Here is a 27,962-nt window from a genome sequence, read left to right on the forward strand (position 1 = left end):
ACAAAAAATACACCAGAATGGGACACTGGGTCAGTTAAATTAAACTGAGTGATAAACTTGTATTTCCCATCAACTAAAAAGAAGACCAACAACTTATGGTGTCAGTGTTGTCGAATGCACCTGCTGCAATGATCCAAATTGTGTTAAAATTGATTAAAAATTCAATATTCTGCAATTCTGTCATTTCCTTGACGTCAATTTTATGGAATGTTCCATTCTATTAATGGGATAAAATCATGCCATAAAATTGCATGCTAACGTTTTTGGGCATAGCTAATTACGCTTTTGGTTATTAAACAAATTGTATTAATAAAAATGGCATTGTTTTTACAACCAACATTGTCAACATTTGACATATATTATGATTTTGCTTAAAACTTATAAACATTTTTTAAAGTTAGACATCAACCTATAACAAGAAAAAAATAAAAAGTATGCATGTTTTCCCATTCATTTTTTTTTTTTTTACAAATTGTATAGGGTCACTAACAACTTGAGGTGTGTAACAGCGTAAATATCTTTTCTGCACAACAATAATTGAATCTTTGATGACTGAATAAGTGCAATTCATCTTTATTCCTCAAGGTGGTGATGTCTGATACACAATGATGAAGTGACATTTCAGTTTCACTCATAATCACCGCAGGCAGAAAACAAAAGAATAGGAAGAATCATCAGCAAAACTCAGCGATTTACTGCAGAGCAAGCACTGAACGCAATCAGATATTAGAGTCACTGTCACTTGTTGGATCTGGTGAAGAAGCTGACAGCGATCAAAATATTGATTTTGGATATGTTGAAATGAGAAAATGTTTGAGATGGTGAATATAAGCCAGATGCTGAATGTATTGAGGAAATGAGCTCTGACGAGGACACCCAGATAGCACACGTACATCACAGAGACGTCTATTTGATGTGCGTGTTTACATCTGGAAGACGTATTTTTAAGAGTGTTTGCTCATCTGCAATACGTCTATAGGACGTTTCCTGTCAGATGTCAAATAGAAGGTTACTCTAATATCAAGAGAATTCTATATTATCGCGACAGGTATAGATATAGATCCATCCGTGTTAAGATATAGATCCAGGTCGATAAAGACCCGAATATGTAAAAATGATTGGCGAAACATTCATGCATTTAAAGATTAAAACAGTCACCAGTGTCAGGACCTTTGAGCTGGAACAGGACAATATATATATATATATATATATATATATATATATATATATATATATATATATATATATATATATATATATATATATATATAAAGTGTATTTACTAGTAATGGAAAATACCATCTGCCTTTTTAGATACATGTAAATAGACGTGTAACTCAAACATATCGCTCTGTTTTGAAGCCTCAGAAATAAACTGCTTTTCTAGATGCGCGCTCCCGCGGCTCAGCGACGTCACTGCGTCTTGCCGACGCTACGCGGTCGTCAAGGAGACGCGCACCTGTTACAGTCAGAGAAGCAGTCAGTCTTTACTTGTTAAATTATACTGTTATTAAATCTACCAGTCTGGGAAGAGAGACAGATATGGAGAAGTCCCACCGAACGAATGTCCTGGTGACGTCCTGTCTGAAGACGCCGGTGGACCCGCACACTAAAGTCCCGTTAGCCCAGTATGAGAGGGAGCGAGCACTGGACAACAGGCACTATGAGAAAGAGGTGACTAAAAAAACATACTGAACTGCATTTAATATTGACTAAAGTATGAAAGAATGTCATTTTTATTATATTTTTGGTTTTGCTTTAGGGCCAATATTGCATAACATACATTAGAGATATTTCACAAAGTGAAACACGCTAATTCAGAGGTTTTCAGTCAATGTCTTCCTGGCAATATCCATCATTTGGGGGCTTAAACATGATTTATTTACACAATGTTGAAAGTAATAGTTGTGTAACAGACTAGGAGTGGTTAAACATCTCACTAATGATGAAGAAGAAAGATTAACCTTCTTTAGTTGTATCGAGGTTCAAGAAGCATGTTATGCTAATTTTATAAGTAAGGACATCAGTAGGAAAAATCAATTGACTGATGTGGTTGTTATGATTAAATTTACTTGTATAAGTATACTAAATAAATAAACATCAAAGGTTACAAATATTCACAAGTAAACCTTTTTTTTTTTTTTTTTTTTTTGCAATAAAGCCAACACACAAGTCCTAATTTAGCTACACATGTGTTATATGCTGTAGATTTCTTCTCAAATATGGCGAAGAACCGTGAGATAATGTAATGTATGAATGAAGAACAATCTGCCATCTGGCCCTAAAGACGACAGACCTGCAGATTAACAGCTTACACACACACACACACAATTACACCGACTGCACACAACTGTTTTCCAGACAAGAATTTCATGAAAAAGAGTCTGACGTATGAAAACACTTGAATCTCAACCTACACTCCTTGATTTCAAAGCATACACTTTTGTTTGTCAGTCAAAGGATTAAAATCTTAAAGAATTGTTCTAAGAATTGGCGAGATATAACTCTATGTAAGAGCAAGGCATATAGTAGGCCTACCAAAAAATATTTTTTGCCCCAAATATCAATGCAATAGGTATGTATTTACATTTATTCTTAACCTGCTATATGGACTTCAGTGAGAAGAAGTATGTAAGCAAATCAGCCTGTTGTCACTGTGTGTATCGTAATAGATGGAGTATGACTCTGGATCTGAGCTGTTGGCTGATGATGCTCCAGCTAAAGACAGCAATGCTCTGCTGATCAAAGACTACCGTGTAACGGGCGATCACATCGACATCAGGGAGTTCTACTTCTCAAATCAGGAGTACTACCGTAAACTAGAGCAGCTGAAGACGGCTCATCTCCAAACCATGGCTGAACTCGAACACATGTATCGCAAGAAACTGGACCTCAAAGGGGTGAGCGATGCGGACAACACTGATCGGATCAATCTGTGAGTTAATACATCTTTTCATAAACACATTTGTCGTGACCCCAAACTTTTGAACAGTAGTGTATAACGCAGAACATTCCTTCAGCTTAACAGAATGAAAATGAGAAAATTATTCAGATTTTTTTTATATAGTTCCCCAGATAGAACCGGTGGTCTGAAAAAAGCCCAGTCTGCTCTAGAGCTGCGGAGGACTTCAGACTCCTCTGACCTTTCTGATGAAGAGTGCATTGATGAAAATGGCCAAAGAGACGGCAACACAGAGAAAGGCCTTCTTGTCTCGCCCAAAGAGCACATTAAGAACATGTGGCATGACTTCAGTGTCAAAAATCTTTCTCCGCCTCAACGGCAGCCGTTTTCATCATCCCTGCGGAGCTTGCCCGGTGACTGCCAGACTGACTGCAAACCCAAAAGAACGATTAGAGGTCAACGGCTAAATAAACGCAAGCAAAACGCAGACGATTATTCGCATACCAGAGTCACGGTTCCCAAGCCTTTCCAGATGACCCTTCGTGAGCTTGAACTGCGCAAGAAGGGTGTGAAATCCCGCTCTGAGATCGAACGAGAGAACGAGGATCTCCGACGCCAGTTAGACGAGCTTACCGAGTGCCAGAGAAAGTTTCGTGCCAGTCCGATGCCCGCGCACGTGCGTCTCGCGCTCTACGAGGAACAGCAGGAGCGCGACGAGGAGCGCCGGCGGCTCCATCGGGACATGGAGCAGAAACGCCTACATGCCTCGCAGAGACCCTTCAGCTTCCTGGAGCGTGAGCGCCTGAAGAAAGAGCGGAAGGAGGCCAAGCTCCGCGAGCAAGTGCTCAAGCACGTCAAAGAGGAAGAGGAGAGGAAAAAGTGCCCGTTTAAGGCTAAACCCGTCCCGCGGGCGGTCAGGGAAGCAGCGTCGGGTGAGCAGCAGAAAGAGGAGGAGCTCTACAGGGCGATAAAGATGCAGATGCGGGCGAGAGAACTGCTTCACAACGCATCCATGCCTCCTAGCATGCTAGCACGGCATCTCAGCGAGAAACAGACACCGAAGGCCGTCCAGGACAACGAACCGGCCCACCAACCCAAAATCAACACTGAAGTTCCAGACTTTGACGCCAGCTACAGGAGGTTTCGTAAGCAGCTGGAGAAGAGCAGAGAAGTGCGGCCCGTGACGGCATGCGAACCCTTCCAGCTGCGCACGGCTGACATTGCCTCGCACAAAGAACGCATTGTGGCAGAAATCGAAGCAGAGATACAGAGTCCGAAACTGTCCCGCTGGCCGTTTGTGAGCCCACGCATCCTCTCGCCTTCCTCATCCCGTTGCTCCTCGCTGTCCGGAAGCCAGGAGTGCTTGACTGCTAAGATCACGGATACAGCCAAGAAACGGCAAGAAGCTGTGAGGTAACCGTTATGCCCAGCCCTGCTTTACACCCGAATCCTGCTAGAGCTTTCCAAGTGAAATCCTGTGTCTCCGGCTTTTGGGAATTCCAAAGCTGGAATTTGACTTTCCCTGCCAGTGTGTGTCCCGTTAATAACCCCATGAACAGTAAAAGACATTACTGAGATGTAGATGCCCCTGAATCCTTTCGCTGCTTTCAAGTCCTCCTGGTAGGTTCAATAGGATTGATTTTGGTCCAAAGTGTAGAAATCACAAAGACTTTTTTAAAATCCCTATTGGAGAAATACTTCTGGAACCAAGGCTGCTGAAAAAGTGGACAGCCACTGTCGGACTCTATTGCTGCCATATGGCAAAAAAATAAAATAATAATAAGAGTAACATGCTTTTCTGAACTTAGCCAAAATGAGGCACAAATGATATGATGGAAATGCAGAGGGAATGAGAGAACGTGTAGTTTTGTCATGCAAGCTCATCAATTCATAATCCAGGTAAATAAGTAGTACTTTCTAGCAAGCTTTAGTGCAACTCTTCATCAATAGTACAGAACTAACCAGTAAATCGACTATTTACAATGTCCAATCAATTGACAACTCCAACTTGTTTGGCACTTAATTTGGCACTCGAAGAGTTTCCGACTATAAAGTATTACATAATGGTGGCACAGATGTGTGTGCATGTTAAGAAATACAGTCATTGTGACCTGACTTGAAGGCAGCGTTTAGCCCAAACCCTGTCCCTTCCCATAGCGCCGTCATCCCATGAGTGGAGTCCCTCCTTCAAAAGTTCAGCTCTGACAGCTCTTTACTCCTACGAGTAGAAAAGTTCTCGAGCAAAGAAAGCAGACCGAAGACGAAGAGGAGAAATGGAAAGAGAAGCAAAAACAAAGAGAGAAGAGACTGCAAAAAGTGATCACAAAGCGAGCCCAGGCAAACGACCCGCATGTGGCCCTGGCTCAGACCTGCCCGTCCAAACTAAAAGAGTTCAGGTAAACACATCTGTAATTACATTCAGGTATTTATGTCTGTACACAATAAGTGCATTGTATCAAATGATTCATTTAAATGTAGCACTTTATTTTACAGTCCTGTTCCCCATGTACATACTATGTACTTATTATAATAATTGCAATAACTGGGTATAGTACTGGGTATAATAACCTACAGTGGGGAGAACAAGTATTTGATACACTGCAAAAATCCAGAAAATCACATTGTATGATTTTTAAATCATTAATTTGCATTTTATTGCATGACATAAGTATTTGATCACCTACCAACCAGTAAGAATTCCGGCTCTCACAGACCTGTACGTTTTTTCTTTAAGAAGCCCTCCTGTTCTCCACTCATTACCTGTATTAACTGCACATGTTTGAACTTGTTACCTGTATAAAAGACACCTGTCCACACACTCAAACAGACTCCAACCTCTCCACAATGGCCAAGACCAGAGAGCTGTGTAAGGAGATCAGGGATAAAATTGTAGACCTGCACAAGGCTGGGATGGGCTACAGGACAATAGGCAAGCAGCTTGGTGAGAAGGCAACAACTGTTGGCGCAATTTTTAGAAAATGGAAGAAGTTCAAGATGACGGTCAATCTCCCTCGGTCTGGGGCACCATGCAAGATCTCACCTCGTGGGGCATCAATGATCATGAGGAAGGTGAGGGATCAGCCCAGAACTACACGGCAGGACCTGGTCAATGACCAGAAGAGAGCTGGGACCACAGTCTCAAAGAATACCATTAGTAACACACTACGCCGTCATGGATTAAAATCCTGCATCGCACGCAAGGTCCCCCTGCTCAAGCCAGCGCATGTCCAGGCCCGTCTGAAGTTTTGAGGAATGGGAGAAGGTCATGTGGTCAGATGAGACAGAAATAGAGCTTTTTGGGTCTAAACTCCACTCGACATGACGACTGCACCGTATTGAGGGGAGGATGGATGGGGCCATGTATCGCGAGATCTTGGCCAACAACCTCCTTCCCTCAGTAAGAGCACTGAAGATGGGTCGTGGCTGGGTCTTCCAGCATGACAACGACCCGAAACACACAGCCAAAGCAACTAAGGAGTGGCTCCGTAAGAAGCATCTCAAGGTCCTGGAGTGGCCTAGCCAGTCTCCAGACCTGAGCCCAATAGAAAATCTTTGGAGGGGGCTGAAAGTCTGTATTGCCCAGCGACAGCCCCGAAACCTGAAGGATCTGGAGAAGGTCTGTATGGAGTAGTGGGCCAGAATCCCTGCTGCAGTGTGTGCAAACCTGGTCAAGAACTACATGGAACATATGATCTCTGTAATTGCATGTAAAGGTTTCTGTACCAAATATTAAGTTCTGCTTTTCTGATGTATCAAATACTTATGTCATGCAATAAAATGCAAACTAATTACTTAAAAATCATACAATGTGATTTTCTGGATTTTTGTTTTAGATTCCGTCACTCACAGTTGAAGAGTACCTATGATAAAAATTACAGACTTCTACATGCTTTGTAAGTGGGAAAACCTGCAAAATCGGCAGTGTATCAAATACTTGTTCTCCCCACTGTATTAACCTACCCCTAACCTTAACCCATGTAGCTACCTTATATTACCAAGTACTTTCTTTGGATAAGTGCATGTACTGTAAAATAAAGTGCAACCGATTTCAAAACAGATTTTGCTCAGAATTATGCATTTATATACCCATACTGATTGACCACTTGAACATTCGTCCACAGGATGAAAACTACCTAAATTGACAGAAACCACTTTATTTTTTATGAAGTATATTCATATAAAATACCTTTGAATCTTTGGAAAAAAAATATTTGAAATGTATTTGGATTTTTTTTTAGTTGGTCTCCCATTGAATTACATGGAGAGGGTGGGGTTTAAGACCTATACCACAGCCAGCCACCATGGGGCTTTGGCTTCACTTTTCAGGACTTGAAATTTGCACTTATTCATATCAATGCTTATATACTGTACATGTGCTCATGGTACCAGGAAACAAGATCTCCAGAGACAGAGAGAGTTCCAGCAAGAGATGAGAGGAATCCAGGAAAGAGTGAAGGGAAGACCTCTGCTACTGGAGCAGGTTGCACAGGTGAGAGCTGTTTTTTTTTTTTTACATTTAAAAAAAAAATACTAAGAAAAAGTTTCCTTTTTGGATTTTTTTGTGCAGATTTTTTTCTAATTTCTAATTTTTTACTAATACATTTTTTGGAAATGTTTTGTGCAGCTCTTTAAGTCAAGTCACCTTTATTTATATAGCGCTTTATACAATACAGATGGTTTCAAAGCAGCTTTACAGTGATAAACTGGTAAAAGATGCATTTTGGCTGTTGCTCAGCTGAAGTCAGTTCACTGTTGATTCAGTTCCGTTGTAAAGATCATCAAAGATTAAATTAGTTGATTTCATCTATAAAGCAGTTCTGCAAAAAAGTATGCCATCGTCCAGCTCAGTTCAGTACAGATCAATAATACTGTTGAATATTAAGTGAGAGGACAGGCATCTCAAAGATATCTACAAATTATGTTGATGAAAATGATAATGTAAAGCTCTCTCTCTCTCTCAGATGAATGCTAAGAGAGCAGCAGAAAAGCTCTATTCTGACACTTTGCATGGATGTGGTCTGAGTGAGTCCTTCATCAGCAGTAAAGCTCCTAAAGCCTCGACGCGCAGACAGACTCCAAGCCCCGCCCACTCTGGCAGCCAGACTCCTCCCACATACAGGTATGACAGGTGTGATATCACTCACACACAGGTATGAGGTGTGACACATACAGGAATGTGCAATAAACTTCCGTATTCTGTAAAACAGTTTGCATCACTTCCAGTCTTTGTTGTATGTGCTTTGTTATATATAGAGCTGTTTTACTCAAGATATAAGGAGCGAGCAAAGATGAGCATAACCGATGTCCATCACATATGCAGACTGATATCTGATTATCTTAAATGTCCATAGATATCACCATCAGTTCGTACTGCCGTTAACACTTTCTCCCTCAAGCGGATGCAACGAGACCCGTTTTCCTGTTTGTTCATTGATGGTCGACATAAAGCCTATTCTGTGATGCATTTTAAGAGCATATTTAAAGGAATTATTATGTTTCTCAGAGTCTCTGAATTGTTTTCATTCATTTTTCCATAGTAAAAGCAGACACGAAGATCATGAGGACCTTCCAAACTCACGGGATTCTCTTCTCGATGATTATCCAGATGATTATGAGGAGTATGACCATGACATGGAGGCAGGACACATGGACAGAGATGGGGATGAGAAACTCAATGTGTATCATGACAGTGATGAGGAAAAGGGCAATGATGAAGGACACTCACATGATGACGAGTTGGATTTTGAGGATGATGATGAACAGGATGAACGTCATGAGGACGATGACATCATCAGTAAGCACAGCCAGAGCAGAAGGGGTAGTGAAAGTAATAGCAGTCAGCATAGCAACAAGAGCAGAACAGGTAGTGTTAATTAGTTAATTCACTAAGAAAAATGAAAAGATCAGAGAAGTGATGAGAAACAGAAATGACCCTAGTGGAGAAGACTGGAATTTTCCTAAAATATGTAATTTGCTTCTGGGTATTTGATGTGTTTTTGAACTGAGCAAACCTCCATAGTAAATTGTTTTTGGATATATGTATAATAGATTAAGTCTTAAAAACCTTGTTAAGAACATGTCCAGGTCACATTTCACCTTAAAATAATAATAGAAATATGTAAAATAAAAATGTATAAATTCAACTATTATATATGTTTGTATGTATATATATATATATATATATATATTTTTTTTTTTAATTAGGTATTCATACATCATGGGAGTCTTAAAGTAGCCTACATTAAATAATAATAATAAACATTACAATTGTAAAAAAAAAAAAAAACATTAGTAGGCCTACTGAGAATCACCACTGACAACAAAGAGATTTAGCGAAAAACAAAAGAAAAACCCTCAAAAATATAATATATGCATTATACTAATGGGAATTTGCTGAATTATCTTGAAAATAATCATACAATGCAACAAATCTTACTGATGAGCTTAATTTGATAAATGTATAATTTCCTATTGTTTATATTGGGAAGAGTGTGACCTGGACATGTTTACATGACATTTATTCAATAAGCAGTAATGAATGTTGCATACATGTGGACGTATGTCTATCCCCTAGCCAGATATATGTAACAAAGGGCCCAAAACACTAAATTATTGAATATGTTACAAATGAAATGACTGTGTTTGTATGTGTGTGGTTATTAATGGGCGAAAATGAAACTTAATATGTGAAAATAAACTTTATTATTACAATTTTAACATTCATGTGTTTGTTTTTTTACTTTTTAACTATAAATACGAGCATATAGAGCATTTCAAACATGAGCCACAGCCTAAAACCGCACAGCATGGTCAGTTACCGTTTGTAGATCACGGGCAACATCTCAGTAATTTTCCATGCTCCACGCGGTCCAGCCCACCTCACGCTCACGCTGTGATGCAAAACCCGCCTCATACATGAGACCAAGGGCAAAATGCGCGCTGGGAGGGGTCAATCCTGACGGACAGCAACTCTAGCCAATCACATGCGAGCAAGGTGTCCGCCCTGCTCTCTCTCCAGCCAATCAGCTGCAGCGCAGGGCGTGTCCACAGTCCGAATTTTACGCGGCGCTACGGGCTGAAAACTAAACCGAGATGGAATATGCCAGTCTGAACCGGTTTCAACCGGTCTTGCGTGTGATGCATGAGACTGGAGAGGAGCTGGGTCACAGTCTCTCGCAGATATTTGATATAAAACAACGTTTTTTTCTGCAATAGACAAAAGAATAAACTAACGATTGCTTTGATGCTGTTGTTATAAAACGGACTGAGTTGTTAAAGCGAGCTGTAAACCGTCATACAGAGATACAGATGAACTAACACGAGCTGCTGACTGAAAGAGGACCCGGACTCAATTACTGAAGACAATAATTAAAAATAACACCGAAATTGTGTGTTTCGGGGGGTTTCCATGTATCGTTTTCTCTGCACTGTAGTGTGTATGGCTATACATTGAGGTAACCAGCTAGTTAGCATTTAAAGTGAACTTGCTTTAGATTGCCTTTTGAATATTTGTACACACGCCTATCGTTTAAAATGAGATAGATCAAACATACTTTTTTTCTTTTTTTTTTTACCTGACGTCTTGATCTTGTTTTGACGCGACGCATATTTCCACGACACTAAACCCAGTTCCAGGTTCCTGAACCACGTTAGCATTGTTTTGTTTTGTTTTCAGCGAAAAGAGGAGTTTTGATTAAAACAGGTAAGTTAAAGGTGTTCGGTGAGATGGTTATGTGTTATAAATATGAACAACTACGATAAGCGAGTTGAATGAAGTGCTAGTTTGCTGACATTGCCTGATGTGAAACAGAAACAAAAACGCGTTTTGTTCCTTCTCGCTGCCCGTAGCTGCAGAAGCTCAGCTTGAATCCATGTGGGCTGCTTTCTAAAAAGTTTAATGAGTCTATATTAAGATATTTGAATTCAAATTGTAAATTTTTTCTAATTTTTATAGCTGTACACACAGTTAATATGTTGTTCTGCCATGTTAGCACTTCGTTTGCATGGAGAACTAATATCAGTGATCTCAGCAAAACTGCACTCGGTGTCATTATAGGTTGTATTTCAGTGTAAATTTTGTGGACACGCGTGGTGTGAGCCACTGGCTTAGTGTCTAACTTTTAATATCAGAAATCAACTAGTACTAATATTACTAACGTTACTCATTTTGTACCAGTGTATCATTGAACAAACTATATTAGTGTTTGTTAATATTTAAAACTTAAGTTTTTTTCATTTTAGTTAAAATTGTAGTAATTTTTTTGTGTTTTTGACATTTTTAGTAGTTATTTTTTTCGATTTTTTTTTTTTTTCAGATTTAGTAGTTGAAGTAGTACTTAAATTTAAACAAACGAAAATTAGCAACATGGCATTAACAACTAACTGAAATAAAATATTTGATTTCAATTAACTAACCAATTTCAGTCAATTGAAGCTAAAACTATATAAAAAAAAAAAAAAAAATTTCATTAACTGAAATGATCAACTTGATAATGGGATGAGGAGTCAAAGAACTGTCACTCAACGTTTGATATCTAAAAGATGTGGCCCGTCTTGTTCCCCGGTCTCCTCCAGCTCTATGCCGGCAGACATGACCATGTTGGCGGATCACACAGCACGACAGTTGCTGGACTTCAGTCAGAAGCTAGACATCAACCTTCTGGACAATGTCGTCAACTCCATGTACTATGACGTGGGATCTCAGGTATGTGTTAATTTGCAAAATCCGAGACAATTCTGAAGCTTTGAACACGTCAGGTAGTGTTTTGGTGTTTGCCAGACACGTACAGTGCATCAAAAGTGCTTTTCGTTATTTTAGCAAAGGCTTGCACAAGAAGTTCTCACCAACCTGAAGGACCACCCAGATGCCTGGACCAGAGTGGACACCATACTGGAGTTCTCACAGAACATGAAGACAAAAGTATGTCAACGCTAATGCCTTTCTACATGTTTGTTCTATACTGAGTCCTGCTACTGAATGTCAACCATAGGGTGGCACTTTTGGTGCGCGCACAGGTTTGATTGACATCAGAGTTCAGTTTGTTTGGATGATGTGAACGCTGTTTTCTGAACTCGGGTGCGCATTTGCGGACATTACCCAAGTCTGCATATGGTGTGAACTCTACTGTATGTCAAACAATCTGTGCATTAAGTCTTCTTACATACAGATTTTTTAAATATACATTTTAAGATTTATTGTCAGTACTGGGCTCGCAGTTCACGTGGGGAATGTGTGTGTGTGTGTGTGTGTGTGGATGACTGTGTTTGTCCACCACCACCAATTTTTTCTGCCACATTAAACTGATGTTTAATCCTTTTGTTATCTGTATTGCAGTACTACGCCCTTCAGATACTGGAGACAGTGATCAAAACACGCTGGAAGATTCTTCCACGAAACCAATGTGAAGGTGAGGGAATGTGTGATGACACTGATCTTTCTCTATGTCAGGGGATCCCAACTCTGGGCCTCAAGATCCACTTTCCTGCAGAGTTTTACTCTAACCTGAATCAAACTCTCCTGAACAAGCTAATCAAGGTCTTCAGGAAGTTATAGGCGGGTGTGTTTGATCCAGGTTGGGGCTAAACTCTGCAGGACAATAGATTTCGAGGGTCAGAGTTGAGGACCCTTGCTCTATGGAGAATCTACTACACCCCTCCACATTATATAACTATACTGTCATATGAAAACGTAATGACTCCTTGCACAAGGACTGCACAAAAAACTGACAGCTCTGTCTGTTCACAGGAATTAAGAAGTATGTCGTTGGCCTGATTATCAAGACTTCCTCTGATGCCAACAGCGTAGAGGTAATAAACAAAATAAAAAATGTATCTTCTACCAATTGCACCAGTGTTATTTAAGTATAATGTCCTATTATGGTTTTATAAATATTGAAGAGAATTTTTTTTTTGTGCAATTTTCCATTTTCATTTTACTAAAGGTTTTATTGTGTTTTTGTCTTTTTTTTTTTTTGTCTTTTTTTTTTTAGTAGTTCAATTTTTCAATTGAAGTAGTACTTCAACTCAATCTAAACAAAAATGAGAAATGTTGCTTTGACAAACTGACTGAAATAAAATAGCAGGGATGCACCAATAAGAAAATTTTGGCCGATACCGATATCTCTTCATATTTGAAAGCCGATAACAGATATATTGGCCGATAAATCTAAATCCGAAATGTAATATAATTTTTGAGAGGCTGGTTACAAAAACAAAAGTCGTACTATTAAAATCCATGTCCCAAGCACACAATTATAATGTTCTCATTATGATTTTATGTAGCCTATATGACAGACTTGCGCTGCACATGTTGCACTGAACTGTATTTTCAAGTGATTTGAATCATGTTTCAAGCAATTCAAAACTGAATTGCGCATCTGAAGTGTCTCTGCTGAAGGAAATAATTCATTATTTATATGCTTTAATATATCCGCCACATTTTCTTATTAAAAATGTACCGCTAATACCGATGTTGGCCGATATATCGCGCATCACTATAATATAGGTTTAAGTTTTTTCAATTCATTTTTTCATTTCAATTCAGTTTTTTAATTTCAATTAATTAGTCAATTTCAATTGATTCAATGAAATGAACAACTTGAAGAAATATGAAACAACTTTAAAACTCATATTAAACTTATTAGGTTTAGTTAACTGTAATAACCCTGATTTGTACTTGTCACGTTACTGAACGCATCCTTACCGACTCGTGTTTTTGCTCTTACAGAAAGAGGGGGTTTACATAGCAAAGCTCAACATGATCCTGGTGCAGGTGAGCATCATTTCAGGAATTTTTGTCGTCATGATTTTGTGACGGTGTATGGCTCACTGTGTTCCTGTCTGTGTGTAGATCCTGAAGCAGGAGTGGCCGAAGCACTGGCCCACGTTCATCAGTGACATCGTGGGAGCGAGTCGCACCAGTGAGAGCCTGTGTCAGAACAACATGATCATCCTGAAGCTCCTCAGTGAGGAGGTGTTTGACTTCTCCAGCGGCCAGATGACTCAGGTCAAAGCCAAACACCTGAAGGACAGGTAAGCGTGTGACCGTTACAGACCGTGTCAGTAGAGCTGTAGGTGTAGTTGGGACAATGATTACAGTAATGTTTACTCAACCTCTCTCTTACCTCTTGCAGTATGTGCAACGAATTTTCCCAAATATTCCAGCTCTGCCAGTTTGTCATGGTACGTACGAAGCAGAATATCACAGTAGTGACAGTCATTATTTAGATAAGTTCAGTTCAGTACGGTATTCTTCGGCCTGTCATTTTTAACTTGGATATCATTCTGTTTTTTTTTTTTTTTCAGGAAAATTCCCAGAATGCCCCTCTGGTCCACGCCACATTAGAGACACTCCTTCGTTTCCTGAACTGGATTCCTCTGGGCTACATATTTGAGACCAAACTCATCAGCACACTGGTGTACAAGGTAACAAGCCAAATAAATAAACAATAAAATTGTAATTATTTGATTGTGTGATACACTCACTCCTCTCACAAAGGCGCACTGTCATTGGTTCAGCTTGCCAGTGCGTAAGAAAGAGAGGAAGATTGATTGGAGCGCTGGCTGTTCTCATGGGCCCTCTGCCTTAAGGCTTTGTGTCCGAGCTGGTGCTCCTACATTTATGCTCTTTCACATGTCTTGTGTTCCAGAAAGTTTATCATTTGTGTTCCGACTTATTCCACAGTTTCTGAATGTTCCGATGTTCCGGAACGTCACTCTGAAGTGTCTGACGGAGATCGCGGGCGTCAGTGTCAGTCAGTACGAGGAGCAGTTTGTCAACCTGTTCACGCTCACCATGATGCAGCTCAAACAGGTACAGCTCGCACGCATATGCTAGTCTTCAAATGTTTTTAAAGAAATTAATACTTTTATTCAGCAAGGGTTGATTAAAAGGGACCGTAAAGACATTTATAATGTTACAAAGGATTTCTTTTTCAAATAAGTGCTGTTTTCAACATTCATAATAATCATAAATGTTTCTTGAGCATCAAATCATCATATTAGAGTGATTTCTGAAGGATCATGTGACACTGAAGACTGGAGTAATGATGCTTTGCCAACACAGGAATAAATTTCATTAAACAGTTTTTACATTTGAATAATATTCCACTATTACTGTTTTTACTGTAGTTTTGGTTAAGTAAATATAGCCAAATGTTTGAATGGTAGCGTATGACCATGTTACTAGATCTGGTTGGATGACCTCTTGATGTCTATGCAAAAGTCTGCAGTATTATGTGCCTTGAATTTCACTAATTAAACTTGTGATTATTTTGTGAACAGTGCAGTTTCTGCATGAGTGTTACAAAGAATGAAAATGAAAACTATAACAAACCTACAACTATTCGTTTTTAAACTAAACCCGCATTATTCTACTCGACAGATGCTTCCACTGAACACAAATATCCGTCTGGCGTATGCAAATGGGAAAGACGATGAGCAGAACTTCATCCAGAACCTCAGTCTGTTCCTCTGCACCTTCCTCAAAGAGCACGGACAACTGATAGAGAAGAGACTGAACCTCAGAGAGACACTCATGGAGGTACACACACAGTGAAAGGTATAGAGATGATGTGATAGTGAGACACACTCACTCACTCATGCATTGTCTCCCATGTGCTCAGGCTCTTCATTACATGCTGCTGGTGTCTGAGGTGGAGGAGACGGAGATCTTTAAGATCTGCCTGGAGTACTGGAACCATCTGGCCGCCGAGCTCTACAGAGAGAGTCCCTTCTCTACCTCTACCTCTCCAATGCTCTCAACCAGCCAACACTTTGACGTGCCGCCCCGCCGACACCTTTACCTGCCTGTGCTCTCTAAGGTCAGTCAGTCTCAAGTGTACAGCAAGTCCACCTCAAAATGTTGGTAGCAGGAGAAAAACAGTCTGTGTTCTTGACCGGTCTCAGGTGCGTCTGCTGATGGTGAGTCGCATGGCCAAACCGGAGGAGGTTCTGGTGGTGGAGAACGATCAGGGCGAGGTGGTGAGAGAATTCATGAAGGACACAGACTCCATTAACCTCTACAAAAACATGAGGGAGACTCTGGGTAATCACGACGGGCTTATAATGCATTTAAAAAAAAGTCTAGGGCTGCATATGAAATCACATACTCTCTCGAGTAGGTACTTATTTTGAATAAGTACGTACTTTGCGAGGGCTAAAAAAAAAGTATGAATGTGTGTAGAATGAAAGCAATCCGGACGTACTTTTTTCGCCATGTTGTCATCATCATGTGATCTACCAGCATCAGTCGTGTCACTTCACGGCCATTCACAAATCCTCTCCTGTTGCCTCATGGGATAGTAAAGTGTCCATCGTACGCACTCTTCAGAAGGCATCCGGGTTTTTGCCTACTCTTGTCCTAATGAGTGCTGTGAATTCAGACATACTTGTTTTGTCTCATACTTTTTTTCGCCTAGTAGGGAAGTGTGCGATTCCACATGCAGCTTCTGTCAACAGCACGCGGCTTATCTTTCTGGAGAAAGCTTCATAATGATCTCTTTTTCTCGTCCAGTCTACTTGACTCATCTGGACTATGCTGATACGGAGCGGATCATGACCGAGAAGCTTCATAATCAAGTGAACGGTACCGAGTGGTCCTGGAGGAACCTGAACACGCTATGCTGGGCCATCGGCTCCATCAGTGGGGCCATGCATGAGGAGGACGAGAAGAGGTTCCTCGTCACCGTCATTAAGGTGTTTATTCAGCATGTGTTTGTTTGAGTTTATCAGGAAATGTTTACATGGATAAAGATTGCAAATCGCGTAGTGTATGATGGGCACAGATTCCGATTTTTAATTATGTAGTTTTTAGCTTCAGACTATGATTCCGTCCAATCAGAGGAAATCAAAATGTGTTTTTAGATTTTAGAACTCTTATCAGTGTATGATAAAAAGCTGACCTCTATCTGTCAGTTTAGCAATGAAATACAATAACAGTACGAAAGTAAATTAACAGAACATGCGTAACAAATTAGCCTCAATATCTGACTCACTGTGGCTCTCGCCTCTAACTCCATACTGACCGCGTCTACCCACCCAAGACCCATCCAAAAAATGTGCTTGGCTCCCTTTTCTTTTTCGCAACAACAACTTCTGTGGTCATCTCCTGCACATCCACGTTTGTTTAATCTGTAATGTGTCTCTTAGCAATGAGGCTGTGTGAGTTTGTGTTCGGAATGATTTGAAGGTCTGGTTGAGCATGATGCCTAATATTTCTCTGTAACCATTAGAGCTGCATGATTAATCGTAAAAAAAAAAGAAGCAATCTTGATTCAAACACCCACATGATCTTATTCCTAAATGACATCGATTTGCCTGTGTCTATTATACATTTTTCAACCACACAATATCATAATTTCTGTGTAACAAATATTCACATTATCACAGAAGTACTGGATAAAAGTTTATATGTCAGATATAAGCACTGTTGTCAATGGAAGCAATTAAAAGAACAAATCACCTTTTGAAAGTAGCATCATTACACCACCAGGTGGCGACAAGTGACTGTAAAAAGTTTATTTGTCATTTAAATCATTCATTCAAAAATGCTGATTCATTCAGTTATGAAACAAGTGAAGTCTTTATGAGTGAGTCATTTAATCATTCATTCAAATTGATTTAAAAAAAAGTAATTAAACGTTTTAAATACACTGCAATTAACAGCAATTGTCTGTTCAGAATCATGGGAGAAATGTGACGTCTATTTGAAACTAAAACAAAGTGTGATTCTCAATTTATCCAGAATCGTGCAGGTGTTATGAACCATTTACAAAGTCCGCAATTGTATGATGCCTAGTGTTTGTCTACGTAAATGTTTGTCAGTAAAATCCATATATTTCTGTCTCAGGATCTGCTGGGTCTGTGTGAACAGAAAAGAGGGAAAGACAACAAGGCCATCATCGCCTCCAACATCATGTACATCGTCGGCCAATACCCACGGTTCCTCAGGGCCCACTGGAAGTTCCTCAAGACCGTCGTCAACAAGCTCTTTGAGTTCATGCACGGTGAGGAACTCATTTTGTTTGTCCTTTTGTCTGGTCATGCATGTTTTTTGCTAAAGTGCAAATTTTATCTGAAGGTTTATGTTAATTGGAAAGTCTCTCTCTGTCTTTCAGAGACCCATGATGGCGTGCAGGACATGGCCTGCGACACGTTCATCAAGATCGCTCAGAAGTGCAGGAGGCATTTTGTGCAGGTGCAGGTGGGCGAGGTGATGCCCTTCATCGACGAGATCCTCAACAACATCAACACCATCATCTGTGACCTGCAGCCGCAGCAGGTGCACACGTTCTACGAGGCCGTGGGCTACATGATCGGAGCGCAGACGGACCAGACCGTCCAGGAGCGGCTCATTGAGAAATACATGCTCCTTCCCAACCAGGTGTGGGACAGCATCATCCAGCAGGCCACCAAGGTGAGAAGCAGTGCTATTCTGGCCTCACTGAGAAACTATTATAGTGAATAGCTTGAGTGTTTATTTTATCTTTCCAAACCAAAAGGGAACAGATATTTCTTGCACTTTTAAAGGCACAATTAAAATATCCAAAAACCCCGATTCCCGTTTTTTCAGTAGAAACCATGGAAACACCAAAGATGCTTTAATACATTATGCTTTTTATTAGACTGGTTATTTGAACTGTTTGGACACTTTTATCGACAGAAAACGAATCATCGTTATTTAGCTCAACACAGTTAGTCTTATTGTTTGAATCTCTCGTTTCCTTGATGTTACTGCATTGACCATGCCTCAGACAACACTATTTTGTCAAGTGGCTAACATAGCAAAATCAGAAAGACCTTTGTTTGACAGTAATACAGCATTTTCTCTACCATACAATATATTTTAAAATGAATTGCATGCTGTTTATCAGCACAAGTCATTCAGCTTTTATTAAAATTTTGTATTTTCGATCTAGCATACTGCAGTGTCTCATACCAGCCACCGAGCGAACACAGAGTAACATTATAACAACTTTCAACACACTCAAATCTATTTTAGTATGATTGTTGTGACCAAGTAAAACAGCGTTCTGCTTTCCCCACAATTTTAATTCGTCTGATAAACTGACCAGTATGAGTAGTAATTCAGCACTTGTGGCTGTTTCATTAGAATGAAATAAAATGTGAATTTAAGTGATCAAATGTAACTGTACCAAAGTTTAAGTTCATGGAAGGAGGAGCTTGCATGTTAAACGCAACTTTAATTGCAAATAAACGTGGCACCGACTGGGGCTATTAGGCAATAATAAAATAGCAATGTAAAATGTCCCAGGCTCTCGACCCCGCCCTGATCATACCACAATAACATCAGGAAAACTTCCCCGTCGGATTGCTTTCCATTGACTGTGGAGGTGAAGACAGCAACTCCCATGATTCCACACTCATTCACTGCGTCAAGATATGCATTAATTGTTTTGAAAAAAATGACATCTAGCAACAAAACTTGCATACTGTGCCTTTAAGGGTTTATGCTCCAATGTTAAGATTGAAACAGAACGGCACCTCAAAACTCAAAGCACATGATGTCTCTCTTCAATCAGAACGTGGACATCCTGAAGGACCCGGAGACGGTGCGTCAGCTAGGCAGCATCTTGAAGACCAACGTGAGGGCGTGTAAAGCCGTGGGTCACCCCTTCGTCTTGCAGCTGGGCCGCATTTACCTGGACATGCTCAACGTCTACAAGTGCCTGAGCGAGAACATCTCTTCTGCCATCCAGAGCAACGGTGAGCCAAGCACACCTGGCATGGAGCACGTGACCCACGTAATTGTTACGTGAAATAAACGCAAAGTTTATATAGTTGACACACTTTTAGTGCACTGCAAAGTTTCGCATAACCACCATTACGACACACACCAACAGAACAGCACCCTGCGCATGCGCTCACCCTCCAGCCCAACATGCCGTATTGAATAGTGTAGAAATACCTTGTGCCAAAGTGCAGAGGGGAAATAACATGTTAACAGTAATAGCTCACGTTTAACTCTTTGCTGTTTCTCTGCAGGTGAGATGGTGACGAAGCAGCCTCTGATACGTAGCATGCGGACCGTGAAGAGAGAGACTCTGAAGCTCATCTCAGGATGGGTCAGCCGCTCCAACGACCCACAGATGGTTAGTTCTGCTGATCCTGGATCAGTCTGAGCTCATGCCACATTAATATGCCGGGTTTGACAGCAGTACAAAGCATTGTTGTTGTCTGTTTAGGTTGGAGAGAACTTCGTTCCACCTTTGCTGGAGGCGGTTCTCATCGACTACCAAAGGAACGTCCCGGCCGCTCGAGAACCAGAGGTGCTCAGCACTATGGCAACCATTGTCAACAAGCTTGGCGCCCACATAACAGGAGAGATCCCGAAGATATTCGATGCTGTGTTCGAGTGCACCCTCGACATGATCAACAAGGTTAGTCCACGTTTAACATCTCAGATTTTCAGCATCAACCCAATGCAAGTCGTCTTCGTGAGCATTTGAGCATGCGGTTAACCCTTTAGAACCTGAAGCTAAAATAGGTGTTTTTCACATATTTAGTTTTTTTCTTACTGTAAAAATTCTAAAACAATGTGCTATCTTCATGTGCAAGGTGTCATCTTTTTCAGAAAAAAAATAACCTTTCAACAAATTACAGTTATTGACCATTACTGTGTGTGGTGAGTTTGTAAATAGAATTTAAAAAGACAAAAATAAAAAGGCAAGAATAAATTTTACTGATTTTTATTTAGATAAAAACTGAAAAATCTTGAACGAAAGAAACTAACACTTTAAAGTTGAAAAATTAACTATAATACTTATATACAAGTCTTTTTTGTGACAATGGGTTGCACAGTTTTCATTTAGGACACTTTTTTTTCATACACGCGCACGCGCACACATAAACAAATGCACGCACACATACACATGCACACACCACATGCTAAGATACGTGAAAGAGTAACGGTTACGGTAAAATGAATACAGCTTGCTGGTATGTGTCGGCGACGACACAGTCGGTTTAAAAGGGTTAAAAACTATCCTAGAACACCATATGCTGTTAAAAACTAGCCTAGAACACCATATGCTGTTAGAAACTAGCCTAGAACACCATATGCTGTTAAAAACTAGCCTAGAACACCATATGCTGTTAAAAACTAGCCTAGAACACCATATGCTGTTAAACTAGCCTAGAACACCATATGCTGTTAGAAACTAGCTTAGAACACCATATGCTGTTAGAAACTAGCCTAGAACACCATATGCTGTTAGAAACTAGCCTAGAACACCATATGCTGTTAGAAACTAGCCTAGAACACCATATGCTGTTAAAAACGAGCCTAGAACACCATATGCTGTTAGAAACTAGCCTAGAACACCATATGCTGTTAGAAACTAGCCTAGAACACCATATGCTGTTAAAAACGAACCTAGAACACCATATGCTGTTAGAAACTAGCCTAGAACACCATATGCTGTTAAAAACTAGCCTAGAACACCATATGCTGTTAAAAACTAGCCTAGAACACCATATGCTGTTAGAAACTAGCCTAGAACACCATATGCTGTTAAAAACTAGCCTAGAACACCATATGCTGTTAGAAACTAGCCTAGAACACCATATGCTGTTAGAAACTAGCCTAGAACACCATATGCTGTTAGAAACTAGCCTAGAACACCATATGCTGTTAGAAACTAGCCTAGAACACCATATGCTGTTAGAAACTAGCCTAGAACACCATATGCTGTTAAAAACTAGCCTAGAACACCATATGCTGTTAAAAACGAGCCTAGAACACCATATGCTGTTAGAAACTAGCCTAGAACACCATATGCTGTTAGAAACTAGCCTAGAACACCATATGCTGTTAAAAACGAACCTAGAACACCATATGCTGTTAGAAACTAGCTTAGAACACCATATGCTGTTAGAAACTAGCCTAGAACACCATATGCTGTTAAAAACGAACCTAGAACACCATATGCTGTTAGAAACTAGCTTAGAACACCATATGCTGTTAGAAACTAGCCTAGAACACCATATGCTGTTAAAAACGAACCTAGAACACCATATGCTGTTAGAAACTAGCCTAGAACACCATATGCTGTTAGAAACTAGCCTAGAACACCATATGCTGTTAGAAACTAGCCTAGAACACCATATGCTGTTAGAAACTAGCCTAGAACACCATATGCTGTTAGAAACTAGCCTGGAACACCATATGCTGTTAAAAACGAACCTAGAACACCATATGCTGTTAGAAACTAGCCTAGAACACCATATGCTGTTAAAAACTAGCCTAGAACACCATATGCTGTTAAAAACGAGCCTAGAACACCATATGCTGTTAGAAACTAGCCTAGAACACCATATGCTGTTAGAAACTAGCCTAGAACACCATATGCTGTTAAAAACGAACCTAGAACACCATATGCTGTTAGAAACTAGCTTAGAACACCATATGCTGTTAGAAACTAGCCTAGAACACCATATGCTGTTAAAAACGAACCTAGAACACCATATGCTGTTAGAAACTAGCTTAGAACACCATATGCTGTTAAAAACGAGCCTAGAACACCATATGCTGTTAAAAACTAGCCTAGAACGCCTTATGCTTTCTTCTGCTGAATCTGGGTAACCTAACAGTTGATGGAGCCCTTGACTGAAAAACCATACTATGGAAGTCAATGGAGCCCGTAGAATCCTGAAATCACGCAGCCCTACTTTAATGATCGTTATTTCTCCGTCTCAGAACTTTGAGGAGTATCCCGAGCACAGGACGCATTTCTTCTACCTGCTGCAAGCCGTCAACTCCCAGTGTTTCCCAGCATTCCTGTCCATCCCTCCGGCACAGTTCAAACTGGTTCTGGACTCCATCATCTGGGCCTTCAAACACACCATGAGGAATGTGGCCGACACAGGTGCGTGGAGGGCTACAGTTGCATTTAGCTTTAAGCTAATTTGTGCTTGAACAAATAAACCAACTCTACACTACTCTATGTGAATGCAAAAGGCTTCTAACTACACTTAATTCATAAATGTTCCTGAATGCAATTTGTGTGGTTGCTCAGTATGTTTCTGACATTAGGTTTACTCGTGTCACATGCGACATAAATGAAAAAGGCGTCTGTGTGTGTTTGTGCGTCTCCAGGGCTTCAGGTCCTGTTCACGATGCTGCAGAACATCGCACAGGAGGAGGGAGCAGCTCAAAGCTTCTATCAAACCTACTTCTGTGACATCCTGCAGCACATTTTCTCCGTTGTCACGGATACTTCTCATACGGCTGGTCAGTTGCTAGGCAGAGAGATAGTGACATGTTTACAGTGTAACTAATGGAACTGTTTGCACAAAAAGGCTTCACATCTCGCTGACACAGTCGAAAACACAATCAGCTCATTTTCACCGAAAATTAAAACGGGAAAAAAAATTAAGCAAAATATTAAGGGAAAAGTTTTTCTTTTCCTTTCATTTTGGCAATATTTTTTACAATTATCATTATAATTGCACATATTTTGCTCCCAAATTCTCATTACCGTAATGCAAAAAAGGGAGAAAGGTTTATAACATTTAAAGCAAGGTTTACTGCCTTTTATTTATGCTAATTTAAATCAAACACTACAAATATTGTACTGCTGTAATGCTAATGCTAATTATTGATTCATTGAGTGTGTGTGTATTTGATGACTGATCTGTGTGGTTTGTGACGGGCAGGTCTGACGATGCACGCCTCCATCCTCGCCTACATGTTCAACCTGGTGGAAGAGGGTAAAATCAGCGTAGCCCTGAACGCAGGCAACGCGGGCAACAATCAAGGCTACGTGCAGGAGTACGTGGCCAACCTGCTGAAGACGGCCTTCCCACACCTGCAAGAGTAAGAAGAGCCCACAACATGGTGTCAGTGTGTCTTCAGGATGTGTTCCTGTCATGTGTTAATCTCCATGGTGTTTTTCAGCGCCCAGGTGAAGGTGTTTGTCACGGGTCTGTTCAGCTTGAATCAGGACATTGCTGCCTTTAAAGAGCACCTCAGGGACTTCCTGGTCCAGATCAAGGTACGTCACTTCCTTCCTGCTAGGTTTTTACTTCCTATTTCTCTAGTCGTGAACCAAGGCTGTGTTTCACTCCCAATTAGTATGCCTAACTTCCCTCGTTCTCTCGGATGTGCATTATTGCTTACGTTGCATGAGTGGCCACTACTGGCGGAGCTATTGCATGAGGTTTAAACGAGATGCACTAACTAAGCCCTTGATTCAATTCAATTCACATTTATTTGTGTAGTGCTTTTCACAATACACATCGTTTCAAAGCAGCTTTACAGAAAGTGCACATTACATCCTATTGGTATATGAGCTGTTGGAGAAATAACATGCACAAACGAAAAAAATATCAATAGTATGAACTTTGACTGTGAACATAAGTTAGCTACAAGTATTATGTGATTAAATCTCGATGCTATTAATATATCATGCACTTCAGTTAACCGCGATCTGTTGTGACGTCACAAGTTGAACTGTGGGATATAGAGCTGCTTGAAGAGTACATCGGAGTAGACTCCCTCGGTCAAAATCGAGGGGTCGAGGGTCTGTCCGTATAAACTTGTCCACTTTATGAAGGGGGAAGTGCTTAGGGAAGTTCACGAGTGTGTGTCTGAAAGTGGAGTGGAACGCAGCCACAGGTAGAAGTTCACAATAGAAGTGGATACACACATGAGCAGTGTGGGAAATAAACTTTCCCCAACAGCTGCTGTGTTTGTTGAACACACACTTTTACCAGCCATTACTTGACAACAGCATTGGAGTCTCTGGTGGGGGTGTTCGTTCACACTCTCACACACACACACCTCATCTCACTCACTCGCGCACACACACATACACAAACACTCTCTCACTCATACATACATAGATACACGTACACACGCACACTCATGTACACGCACGCTCACACTCTCACACACTAACTTGCTCTCACTCACACAATCACTCTCTAACACACAATCACTCACACTCACACTCAATCTCACTCACACTCACTCAATCACACTTACACACAATCACTCTCAAACACACAAACACTCACGCACACACACTCCCTCACATACACACACACACACACACACACACACACCTACCTACTCACTCACTCACACATACAAATGCACACACTCACACTCAATCTCACTCTCTCACACACAATCACTCTCACACTCACACAATCACTCTCACACTCACTCAATCACACTCACACACACTCACTCTCAAACACACAAACACTCACTCACTCACGCACACTCACATACACACACATACACATACACGCACACCTACTCACTCACTCATGCACACACATACCTGCTCACTCACGCACACACTCACTCACTCACTCGCACACACACATACACAAACACTCTCTCACTCACACATACATAGATGCACGTACACACGCACACTCATGTACACACACGCTCACACACTAACTTGCTGTCACTCACACACTATCACTCTCAAACACCACTCTAACACACTCACACTCAATCTCACTCACACTCACTCAATCACACTTAAGCCTGTTTTATACTTCTGCGTCGAACTGCCGCCGTAGCTACGTCGTAGGCTGTGTGTAGCGCGCGTACCCTACGGCGTACCCTGACGTGCACCTCTCCAAAAATGTAACAACGCGTCAATTCTACGCGGACACAAGCGCGGTGATTGGTCTGCCAGAACCTCTCCCTCGGGGTTTCACATGCTCCCTAGGTGCGCGTCAACGCGGACAACGACACAGAAGTATAAATTAAAACCAACACGTTGCCTACGGCGTATAGGCTCCGGCGTAGGTCCGACACAGAAGTATAATGAGGCCTTTACACACAATCACTCTCAAACACACAAACACTCACTCACGCACACACTCCCTCACATATACACACACCTGCTCACTCACTCACACATACACATACTCACACTCAATCTCACTCTCACACACAATCACTCTCACACTCACTCTCAAACACTCACTCACTCACGCACACACACACATACACGCACACCTGCTCACTCCCTCACACATACAGATTCACTCACGCACACACTCGCTCACTCATTTACACTCTTATCTCACTCACTCACCCATTCTCACTCTCTCACTCACTCACTCTCTCACTCACTCGCTCACTCACTCTCTCTTGTGTTTGCAGGAGTTTGCAGGCGAGGACTCCACAGATCTGTTTCTGGAGGAGAGGGAAGCGGCTCTGCGTCAGGCTCAGGAGGAGAAACACAAGCTCCAGATGTCTGTCCCAGGAATCCTCAATCCTCACGAGCTCCCGGAGGAAATGTGTGAATGAGATCCTGCGCAGTTTCACACTCATGAAGATTTCACACTCGTTCCGGGGCACCTCGAGCTCCTCTGTCAAATGTGTGCGTGTGTATAGAGAGGCGGCAGTCAAATGAGGACAAATAGGAAAATTAATCCAGATGTTGGTTGTTTGTCAGCCCAATCCATGCCAATATGTAAATTAAAGACATGTTTGTTATTAGTTTTCTGGCTCCTCCCACTTCTCCCAAAATCCTTGGTTTTACATAACAGAACATTTTATATAAAGGAAACTGTTGCTGTCTATCTCCTGTATCAATTCACTGTATATGCATCAATTTATTCTGTTCGGCATGTTTGCTTTCTTATTTCGAAGCACATGACTAATCATTTTAATGTTTTCTCAGCCTCATCTATTTGTGAATATGTAATATACAGTATGACAGGCCGATGAAGACGGACAGTTACTGTGCAGGAAGTGAGGTTTGCTCACAGGGACGTGTCGTTGTGGCTTGTGTACCACAGCAAGTGAATGTGACGGTTTTGGATCAGCCCTGGTGCTGTTCCTGCGTTCTTTATTGGGGGGTTGAGCGTGTTTATATATACATATATATATTTTCCATTTGATTGCAATGTATGGGAAAGACTGATGTCTTTTTCATGCTACAGACTTGAGGAGTGTTTTTTTTGTTTTTTGTTTTTTTTGTTTGTTTTTTGCATAGGGATGCCATAATGGAAGGGGTTGTTCATATCATCCTATTTGTAAAGCTGTGCATTAGTATTATGGAAACATAAAGTTGGTTATTTTTACAAAGCATAGTGTGTGTGTTTCATTTAGCTCGTAGGACTAAAGCTGCTTTACTGGAGTATCTCATCCATTCTGATATTAGGATCAAGCTGTTTTGTGAAGAAACTGCCAGTTGATTTATCAAAAATCTATGTATTTGGTGTAATGTACACTACTGTTCACAAGTTTGTGCAAGAGCTCATCCCAAAAAAAGTTTTTTTCTTTTTTTCAATGTTCAAAATGGCGTATCACTCACCAAGGCTGCTGTTATTTGATCAAAATAACAGTAAAAATAGCAACATTGAAATATTACAATCTAAAATAACTTCTATTGTGACATATTTTAAAGTGTAGTTTATTCCTGTGATCAAAGCTGAATTTTCAGCATCATTACTCCAGTCTTCAGTGTCACATGATCCTTCAGAAATCACTCTAACATGATGATTTGATGCTCGAGAAACATTTACTATTATTATCAATGTTGAAAACAGCTGCTTAATATTTTTGGAGAAACTCGTACTTTTTACAGAATTCTTTGGTGAAGATGAAGTTATAAAAGACCAGCATTTATTTAATATTTTTTAAATATTAAAAATATATATTTTTAATCGCACTTTTGATCAATTTAATGTGTCGATGCTGAATGAATTTTTTTTTTTTTACTGACCCCAAACTTTTGAACGGTAGTTCCCAATTTGCATTGCAAGGGAATGAAGATGAATTTAATCTGTCTAATCTACTATGACCCCGGCCATAACTGTTAAACAATCAATTAATTACACAAAAATGGGACCTGTGTGCTTTCGTAGATATATCAAAATTAAACCATCACACGTACACGTGCTCGACTGCGTTTCTCGCGAGATTTCTAAGACCGGAACCAGGCGGAGCTTACGAAAACACCCGATGTGTAACAACGGTCGCCCCTCCCTTTCTCTTTGCTAGTTTTCCGGAAAAGGCCGAACGAGCTGCGCGATGACTCGGCGGAACCAGGCGACGTCATCC

General features: G+C 40.7%; 2 protein-coding genes across 4 annotated transcripts; both read left to right on the forward strand.

The window, feature by feature from the left end:
• The first annotated feature begins 1,395 nt into the window (after positions 1 to 1,395).
• On the forward strand, positions 1,396 to 9,001 carry fam161a (FAM161 centrosomal protein A). Its single transcript, XM_079862252.1, has 7 exons — positions 1,396 to 1,674; positions 2,673 to 2,935; positions 3,068 to 4,315; positions 5,131 to 5,298; positions 7,292 to 7,391; positions 7,864 to 8,021; positions 8,440 to 9,001. Exons 1-7 carry the CDS (start codon positions 1,543 to 1,545, stop codon positions 8,777 to 8,779), a joined length of 2,409 nt encoding a protein of 802 aa, XP_079718378.1. The 5' UTR covers positions 1,396 to 1,542; the 3' UTR covers positions 8,780 to 9,001.
• A 1,015-nt stretch (positions 9,002 to 10,016) lies between these two features.
• Positions 10,017 to 26,605, forward strand: xpo1a (exportin 1 a). Of its 3 annotated transcripts, XM_079862209.1 has the most exons (25): positions 10,021 to 10,356; positions 10,532 to 10,604; positions 11,477 to 11,606; positions 11,721 to 11,822; positions 12,237 to 12,309; positions 12,648 to 12,709; positions 13,629 to 13,673; positions 13,752 to 13,933; positions 14,035 to 14,083; positions 14,207 to 14,326; positions 14,586 to 14,714; positions 15,285 to 15,443; positions 15,526 to 15,723; positions 15,809 to 15,947; positions 16,416 to 16,597; positions 17,751 to 17,907; positions 18,019 to 18,317; positions 19,444 to 19,627; positions 19,907 to 20,013; positions 20,107 to 20,301; positions 22,620 to 22,788; positions 23,019 to 23,153; positions 23,579 to 23,738; positions 23,820 to 23,916; positions 26,055 to 26,605. In XM_079862209.1, exons 3-25 carry the CDS (start codon positions 11,481 to 11,483, stop codon positions 26,199 to 26,201), a joined length of 3,216 nt encoding a protein of 1,071 aa, XP_079718335.1. In that variant the 5' UTR covers positions 10,021 to 10,356; positions 10,532 to 10,604; positions 11,477 to 11,480; the 3' UTR covers positions 26,202 to 26,605. The 3 variants fall into 3 exon arrangements, with proteins under 3 accessions (XP_079718334.1, XP_079718335.1, XP_079718336.1); XM_079862208.1 differs by having other exon boundaries at positions 10,017 to 10,604; XM_079862210.1 differs by lacking the exon at positions 10,532 to 10,604 and having other exon boundaries at positions 10,296 to 10,356.
• Positions 26,606 to 27,962: the final 1,357 nt, after the last annotated feature.

Source organism: Squalius cephalus (genome assembly GCF_949319135.1).
Source record: "Squalius cephalus genome assembly, chromosome: 2".
Taxonomy (NCBI): Eukaryota; Metazoa; Chordata; class Actinopteri; order Cypriniformes; family Leuciscidae; genus Squalius; species Squalius cephalus.